General features: G+C 41.8%; 3 protein-coding genes across 3 annotated transcripts in view; all 3 read right to left on the minus strand.

The window, feature by feature from the left end:
• LOC107614900 (TMV resistance protein N-like) overlaps positions 1 to 522 on the minus strand; it is a 5,956-nt gene extending 5,434 nt beyond the window's left edge. The window contains exon 1 of the mRNA XM_016317027.1: positions 23 to 522. Within this exon, the coding sequence (XP_016172513.1) occupies positions 23 to 522 (500 nt within the window). The remainder of the gene's footprint in view (positions 1 to 22) is intronic.
• On the minus strand, positions 4,382 to 6,701 carry LOC107614902. The gene is made up of 4 exons (XM_021111729.1): positions 6,233 to 6,701; positions 5,684 to 5,935; positions 5,000 to 5,326; positions 4,382 to 4,548 (listed from the first exon to the last, which is right to left on the minus strand). The coding sequence occupies exons 1-4, from the start codon at positions 6,699 to 6,701 to the stop codon at positions 4,382 to 4,384; spliced, it is 1,215 nt and encodes a 404-aa protein (XP_020967388.1).
• Positions 7,893 to 8,900, minus strand: LOC107614903. Its single transcript, XM_016317029.1, has one exon. The coding sequence runs from the start codon at positions 8,898 to 8,900 to the stop codon at positions 7,893 to 7,895; it is 1,008 nt and encodes a 335-aa protein (XP_016172515.1).

Here is a 9,155-nt window from a genome sequence, read left to right on the forward strand (position 1 = left end):
ATGCATGGTGGGATTCACTTACCTGCGGCCGTTGCATTCGAAGCCGGAGATATTGGCAGCGTCAAAGAGTACCTTTCTCCACTGGCGAACAAGGCCATGGTCCAAGTTTCTCTCATATTCCGCAAATATGGAGTAGTAGCTGCCCGTTTGCTTCCGAACATGGCTTGGTTCAATCTTGTAGAACACAGGAATGACATGGTAGTCTCCATTCTTGTTCTTGCATTCCATGATCTCAACGAGCTCCCGCAAGCACCACTTTGACTGTGCATAGCGTTCGGAGAAGATGACCAGATACACCATCGACTCTCTGATGGCTTCCACGAGTTCTTGCCAGATCTCCCCACCTTTTTCAATTCTGTAGTCTATGAACGTTTCGATCTGGTTTTTGCATAGAGCGGCATGAAGATGGCTAGTGAAACCGTTACGCGTGTCCCTACCGTTGAAGCTGATGAACACATCGTACTTATTAGTGAGAGGTGGAGCAGCAGCAGCAGGAGGAGAATAAACATTGAAGGATGCCATATGCATATTTTGGGTCTGGCTCAAGGTGTTGATGATACTATACTAGTATATATAATATAATGGCAACGATTAAAAAATGTACGATTAAAATACTTTATTTTTAGTTCACCTCCTTAAGCATAGACCAATTACCCTCTAGTTTAAAGAAAATTCTTGGCAATAAAATTGATTAATTAGTAGAATTTACTCATATTCCATAAGCCTCTCGAACTCCAGCCACTGAATACCCTCTTATAAATTTCTATTCTTTCTACCAAAGACAAAAGAAATCAACCTTCACCTCCATCCACCATCTCATTAACAGAAGCCATTCTCCTCCTTCCAAAAGAAGTCATCCAGTCCTTCCATCTACAATAGTGTGGGTTAAAAGCCACTACTACTGAACAGTATATAACCTTAGAAATCCCACAAGAACTCATTCAAAATTACCAAAACCAAGGCTATACTCATTTGCATTTTGGAGCAGTTAGGCTTATTCTTACTCTTCATGGAAGAAGATCCCTTCCGATGATAGCCAAAGTTGCTCTTTTAGATACCACTTTCAAAAAATACCAACATACCTTAATCGGAGTATTAGTAACTACACTCTCAAATGAAAATGTCATTCTTACTCTTACTGTTCCGTTCCAAATCGACCGAGGTATATGGCTCCTTTTCCAACTGCTTGGCACGGGGAGAGCTATACGTCGTTCAAAGAGAATAGTGGCGAATCTCGACGACACGAAATACAGCAGCGGGAGCACCTACAAAAAGTACTCCGACGCTCAAGTTAGAAAGAGAGTATTAAGAAGTTAATACTAATAAGAGAGTGAAAGTGTATCTGTGACCTGTCCCTTTCTGAGCTATTTGGTTTGTTTTTATAGATGAGTGAAGTGTTACCTTCCTTCTGCTCGTTCCGATATTTTGGGTTGGATAGCGTGTGCCATTGTTGCTGGTAACGTCTAGAGATGACGTTTCTGCGTAGTTGTGATCAAGTTGTGTTTTGGCTCTGCTTGCTTGTTTCTGGATTATATGGTCGGTTTTTATATTGATCTTGTTTCCGAGGTTTATGGGGTACATGTCATAGCCCCCAAGCTTGTCTGGCTTTGTATGGAAATGACAGGTGAGCTTAATGGAATCGGCCTCTGCGTATGTGCTTTCTATGTGTTTGGATTTGTTGTGTCGAATCTTTTTTGTAGTGTTGGGCTTTCCATGGGTTGAGTTTTAAGGAAATTTGAGAGAATATTAAAAGACCCTTTTTTCTTGTGAAACGTGCTGCGTTTAATGCACCTTTTTACTGTTTAGGTTCCTATGCTTTGAGCGGTTATGAGTTAAGTTACTCACTAAGTTAGTGGGCTTGCAATAATATCTGTTCACTGTATTGAAACTTACACTCTGCTGTTTCAAATTCTTTCTACCGGCTGACTCCAACTATGACTTCTAAAGGTTAGTGTTCTTTTCCTAAGGTTGCTTTTTTCTTCTGATTTCTATTTGAAATGGTGTGAAAGAAAGAAAAGTTGAAGATAGTTGATGTGAAAAAAGACAATCCTTACCACTGGGTGCATGATGATGTTAAGACGCACTCGTCGTTGTATGCAAACATCGAGTCAATGGGTGAGCTTAAGGGTTTAAAAATTGTTAGGGAGGGTTCGGGGGTAGTAGTTGAGCTACTCCATTGTTCTGGTGACGATAGGGTTTGCGAGAGGCGGGGTGATTGGCAGTATTCTATATGTACACTCCTTGTCTTACTGAACTTCGAGTAACATTTCCTTTTAGTGATTTTGAGTGTGATGTCTTGACCCAACTCAACTGTGCGCCCTCGCAGCTACACCCAAATTCATGGGCCTTTCTTCGTGCGTTTCAATGTTTGATGGATTTTCTTTCTTTTCCATGTTCTCTTCCTGTGTTTTTCTCTTTGTTTCAGTCAAAAGGGGTTCGAAAGGGATTATGGGTTTGTCTGAGTAGTTTCCCTGGGCGTTCCCTTTTTCTGTTATAGAAGTCCTCTTTTAAAAACTTCAAATCAATATTTGTTAAAGTGCGCTCTGTAGAGTCTGTTTATCCCTTTTATTTGGATGACGAGCTTATAGAGAGCTTTCCCCTGTATTGGTGCTCGGAGCCGCTTCAAATTCTTGAGGCTACTGAGCGAAAAGATGAGGAAGATTGGTTGTTAGAATTTTTGATGGAGAGTTTTGCTGGCAGGGAGTGTTTATCTATTCCTAATGTTCTTCATTTTCATGATTCTGGTGACATTGATGGGTTGAAAGCTTACATAGGTAATGTTTTGTGTGTTTATTTTTTTTACTTTAGTTTGTTTGTTGTCTTTAATTTTTCCTGCTGTGTCTGTAGGTGGGCAGGTTCCTCTTCTCGATCCTTCGTGTTTTCAGTCTTTTCTGAAAAAGAAAAAGGAAAAAGTTGCTGGCGTCTCTAAGACTGTGAAGGAAAGCAGCGGGGATGCAGCTCATTCTACTGCTCAGCCGGCATCTTCCTTTAAGAGAAAAAAGGGATGACATGGAGAAGTCTCTGGAGGTTATTTCTGAAGGTGATAGCTAGGGAAGTTATTGGCGCTGGTAAGTCTGCCTTTGACAGGCAAAAGAGGCTGCATGGTTTCATCCCAGGTACAAGCTCTCATTCATTGTGGAGTGATCAGTTTCCGTTCACCGAGCTTTCTCATAGAGTGTCGCAATATCCTGGTGACATGCTCATGACTCATTGGATTGGTGTGGAGGGGTTGGGGAAGTTTATCCAAATTAGTACATTTTGCTCGACTATTTTCCCTTCTTTGTTTTGGTTTATTTGATGTCTTATGCTTACTTATTGGGTACATTGTAGATTGTTGCTTCATGGCTGATGTGTGCTGGTCGGACGACTGAACTTATCGATGCCGAGCAGCAGGTAGCTGTGGATAGGGTTGCTGATCTGGAGAAGTCTTATAGGGAGAGAATTGCTAAACTTGAAAAATATTCAAAAGAAAAAGACAATGTTATTGTTAATGCTACTGTGAAAATGAAGGAATCTGAGGAGGAAGATGTTCGTTTGCATGATCAGATTCGTTTTATGCAGGCCGAGACTGACCTCTAGTGTGCATGAGCTGGAGGAAGAAGGGATGGAGATGTTCTCCTCTGGTTTTGATCGTGCTGTCAGTCAAATTGCTGTGTTAGCCCCTGAGTTTGACTGTGGCCGACTTGATGTGACCAAGGTAGTGATCGGCGGGAAGTTAGTGGTAGATGGGACTGTGGAGGATCATGATGAGAATGTTCCTCCGTCTTGACTTATATATTTTCTTTGCTTGTTTAGATAGGTTGGTTACCCTTTTGGTGGATTGTGATAACTTTTTTGCTTGTTTTGACCATGTTTGGTCAGCTTGACTGTTGGATATTTGGATAATATACGTATTTATGACTGTTTAGTTTGACGTTGTTGTTTTAGTAGGTAAAACAGGAGAAATAGTAATAGATCGGTTAAAATAGGAATAGATCGGTTTATTCATATATCATTGTCTATATTTGAAAATTTGACAATTTGGGCGTCCGGCCTCGTTAAAACCCTCCTTAGGTAAAACCCTCTTTTGGGGACAAAACCTCTAAGGGGAAAAAAGAGTACCTTCATCCGCAGGTTATACAGTTTATGATCTATACAATTTTAGTAAAGAGACATTCCAGTTTTCTGATAATGGGTTGCCTTGTAGTGTTTGGAGTTGGTAAGCTCCCATTCCGAGTACTTTTGCGATCTGGAATGGTCCTTCCCAATTTGCAGCGAGTTTTCCATGTGATGGAGGTCGTCTTGCTTCTTCTGTTCTTCTGAGGACTAGGTCGCCCTCGTTGAATGTCCTTGGTACTACCTTTTAATTGTGCCTTCTCTCAACTAGCTGTTTCATTGCTCTTTATTTGATAGCGGCCATGTCCCTGTCTTCCTCGGCGAGATCAAGCTCGGCTTTCCTCATATTGATATTGTGTTGTTGATTGTATAGCTCGGTTCTTAATGTAGGGATGCCGACTTTGATCGGAATCAGTGCTTCTGATCCGTAGACTAGCTTGAATGGTGTCTCGCCTGTGGTAGATTGTATTGTCGTGTTATAGCTCCATAGTATTTTTGGGATTAATTCTGCCCATTCTCCTTTCGCATCATTGAGCTTTTTTTCTCATTGCCTGCAATATTACTCGGTTAGCAGCTTCGGCTTGTCCATTGGTTTGTGAGTGTTCGACCGAGCTAAAATAATGCTGTATGTTAAAATTTTTCAACAATGATGCAAGTTTGTTATTTGTAAATTGTCTACCATTATCCGATATTATTTCCTTTGGTATTTCGAATCGGCATATAATATTTTTCCATATAAAAGATCGTACATTCTCAGTCGTTATTCTTGCTAGTGGTTGTGCTTCTATCCATTTTGAAAAATAATCTATTGAAATCAAAAGAAATTTTACCTGACCCGATGCTATTGGAAATGGGCCGAGGATATCGAGCCCCCATCTGTAGAAGGGCTAGCTTACCTCCATACTGTGCATCACCTCGGCGAGCTTCATAGAGACAGCAGCATGTTTTTGACAGTTGTCGCAGGTTTTGACCTTTGCTATGCAATCCCTCTTCATGGTCGGCCAGTAGTATCCTGTTCGGATGATCTTTGCTGCAAGAGCTCGTCCTTCTATGTGGTTTCCACATACGCCCTCATGGACCTCATTCATTACTTCATTTGCTTCGTCTTTATTGAGGCATTTTAGTAATGGGTGTGAGAAACCACGCCTATACAGTTCTCCTGCTATGGTTGTAAAAAGACTTGCTTTTCGCCTGAAGTTTTGAGGGTTAGTCTCGTTGCTAGGCATGATTCCTGCATTAATGTATTCAAGAAAAGGCATTCTCCAGTCGTTTGTGTGAATAGTATTTATCATGCACAATGATTCGATGCTAGGATTTTCTAGTGTAAGTTGTGATAGTATCGATGTGTGTGTGGTTGCTCTAGTGGCGGCGAGCTTAGATAATATATCCGCCCTAGTGTTGTTCTCTCTATGTACATGTGATATAATAAATTTATCAAATTTTGAAATAAGATCTTTTGCTATGAGCCAATACCGCTCTAACAAAGAATTTTTTACCTGGAATTCTCCTTTAATTTGTTGAACTACTAAGAGGGAGTCACAATATACTACCAGGCTTTGTACTTGGAAACTGAGGGCGAGCTTGAGACCTGCTATGAGCGCCTCATATTCGGCTTGGTTATTGCTTGATGAGAAGTTGAATTGAAGTGACTGCTCGGCCATTACTGTTTCTCCTTCCCTTAGCACTATCCCGGCTCTGCTTCCTTCTCGGTTTGATGCACCATCTACTTGTATTTCCCAAGTCTTCTCGTAGTGATGTTCGTCGGCTGTGAGTTCGGAAACGATGTCCGCCAGGATCTGTGACTTCAAAGCTGGTCTGGATTGAAACTGAATATCAAACTCTGAAAGTTCGATGGACCACTTGGTCAATCATCCTGCTAGTTCTGGCTTTGTTAATATTTGCCTTAGTGGTTGGTCCATCCTTACAATTATTGTGTGGCTCTGAAAATAGTGCCTTAGTCTCCTTGCAGTTGTTACTAGTGCTAAGGCAAGTTGTTCTATTTTGGGGTATCTTCTTTCTGTTGGCTGCATGACTCAGCTGACAAAGTATATTGGCTTTTGTTTTTTTCCTGTTTCAGTGACAAGAATCGAGCTTATAGCATAATTGGAAACGGATAAATATAAGTATAAAGGTTTACCGGTTTCTGGGCTTTGCAGTACTGGTGGTGAAGACAGAGTGGCTTTAAGTTCGGCGAATGCTGTCTCGCATTCCTTTGTCCACTCGAATTTTTTACTTTTTGATATCGTCTGGAAAAAGTGGTATGATCGGTTTGATACTACTGGCAAAAATCGTGATAGGGCGGCTACTCTCCCTGCTAGTTGTTGTACCTCTTTTATTGTTTTAGGACTTGCCATGTTAAGTATCGCCTCACATTTTTCAGAGTTTGCTTTGATTCCTCGTGAAGTCAGCATAAACCCGAGGAACTTGCCTCTTTGTACCCCAAAAGCACATTTCTCTGGATTGAGTCTCATGTTATATGCTCGGATTTGACTGAATATTTCCTTGAGGTCTTCACAATGCGATCTTTCTGGTGTGGTCTTGGCGACCATATCATCCACGTAGATTTTCATGTTCCAACCTATCTGTTGGTGGAATACCTTGTCCATTAGTCACTGATATGTTGCACTTGCATTCTTTAGACCAAATGGCATTACTTTATAACAAAAATTCCCATGTTCAGTTATAAAGGCTGTTTTGCTCTGATCTTCTGGATGCATAAGGATCTGGTTGTAACCAGAATATGCATCCATGAAGCTTAAGCTTTTGAAACCTGATGCATTATCTACGAGCTTGTCAATACATGGTAGAGGGTAGGCATCTTTTGGACATGCCTTGTTGAGGTTTGTAAAATCGACGCACATGCGCCATTTACCTGAATTTTTTCTTACCATTACCACGTTTGAGAGCCACGTGGTGAAGCGAATTTCTTTGATGAAGTTGGCACTAAGTAACTCTTAGTTTCTTCTAGAGCCGCCTTTGTTTTTTCCGCTCCGAGATTCCTTTTCTTTTGAGCTATAGGTCGGATCTTTCTATCGATGACGAGCTTGTGGCAAATGACGTTTGGATCTATACCTGGCATATCTGCCGGGGTCCAGGCAAATAGATCAGCGTTAGCTTGTAGTACCTTTATAAGCTCCAATTTTTCTTGTCCTTGGAGTGCTCGGCCGATGTAGTGAATTTTTCCGGTTTTGACGTCAGGGAAACTTTCTGGAGTTCATCTGTTGGTTGGGGTCTTTCTTGGGTGTCCTTCCGAGGGTCGAGTTCTGCTAGGGACAGTACTTCATTCGTGCTGTGTATTGCCTTGACTTCTTGTTGAAATTTTTGTTCTGTGTCAGATCTTTTTAGGCTTGCATTATAGCATTGTCGAGCTTGTTGGCGATCTGAGTGGAGTGTTGCTATCTTGCCGTCCTGTACCTGAAACTTAACACATAAATGAAAGGTTGACACTACTGCTCTGAACATGTTCAGAGTAGGTCTTCCGAGAATAATATTGTAAGAACTGGGGCAATCAATTATAAGATACTGTATATCTATGGTTTGTGATAATGGGGTGTCATCCAGTGTCGTTTTTATCCATATATAACCTTTAATTGGGACCCTTTCTCCTGAGAATCCTACCAGTTCACCGGATGAGGGTTGCATGGCTTTTTCAGATAATTTCATTTTTTGAAAAGTAGAATAGAAAAGAACATCTGCATTACTACCTGGGTCCAGAAGGACTTTTCTTACCAATAGTTCACCTGTTTGGATGGAAATCACCACTGGATAGTCTAAGTTCAGGATGGCCGAAGATATGTCTACCTGGCTGAAGGTGATTTTGAGTCGGTTGTATCCTTGGTGCTTTGTGGTACTGTTCCTTTGATTGTCAGCATTGCACGGTAGTTTCGTTTGCGTGCCGAGCTTGTTTCACCTCCTCTGGCAAATCCTCCGAATATGCAGTTGATGATCCTTTTTGGTGGATTAGGGTTGGACCATCTGTTGTCATCTTTTCCTTCCGAAGTTTGTCGGCGCTCTTCCCCGTCTCGAATGCCTTCCTTTTTTCTTCTTCCTTCAACATATTTGTCTAAGAGGCCTTTCCGGGCTAACCTCTCTAGTAAGTCTTTGGCGATCACACATTCGTCCGTCGTGTGCCTGTATTTCTGATGGAAAGCACAGTGCTTGCTTCTGTCCACAAATCGTTGATCCTGGTAACTTCCTGCTCGGGCTGGAGGTTTTATAATTTTGGCGTTGAGAATCTCTTTGATTATTTTTTCTCTCTTTGTGTTGAATCTGGTATAATTGTCAAATTTTGGGGTGAGCTTGAATGGCTTCCTCAGTTCCTTATTGTTTGGCGACCTTATAGTCTTGTCTTTGTCTTTTCTAGGTTGTTTTCTTTCTGTTCTTTCAGCCTCACGGAGTTCTTCGATCTCCATTTGTCCAGCTGCTCTTTCTCGGAATTCCTCCAGTGTCTTTGGTTTGGTCACCGCGATTGTCTCCCGGAACTTACCGGGTCGGAGGCCGGCCTTAAGGGCGTGTAGGTGGACTGCTGGGTCTAGATCTTGTATTTCCATGGTTGCCTCCGCAAATTTAGTCATGTATTCCTTCAAGCTTTCGTGTTGTCCTTGTCGGATGGTACCAAGGTAATCTGATCCGTGTACGTATATCCTTGAAGCTGCGAAGTAGTCAATGAAGGACCTCGCCAATTCTTCGAATGAGGAGATCGAACCTGCAGATAGTTTAGAAAACCAAAGTAGTGCAGCACCATCAAGATAAGTAGAAAAAGCTCGGCAGAGTATAGGTTCATTGTTAGCGCTGTTAAAAAACATCATAGACTGGAATTTTTTAACATGAGCATGGGGTCACCAATCCCCTTATATGGCTCAAGAGAAGTAGGTAACACGAAATTCTTGGGCATCTGGAAGTTGGTGATCTCTTCAGAGAATGGGTTGTCCAAGGTCAGCTTCTCTTTCGGTGGATTGAGACACAACGGGTTGGTGTTGCCTTGAGCCGAGCCTTTGGAGTTTCCTTTCTCATGCTTTTCAACATTGTTGCGGACGGACAGTTCAGCTATCCTTCAGACT

The sequence above is a fragment of the Arachis ipaensis genome, chromosome B09 (assembly GCF_000816755.2).
Source record: "Arachis ipaensis cultivar K30076 chromosome B09, Araip1.1, whole genome shotgun sequence".
Taxonomy (NCBI): Eukaryota; Viridiplantae; Streptophyta; class Magnoliopsida; order Fabales; family Fabaceae; genus Arachis; species Arachis ipaensis.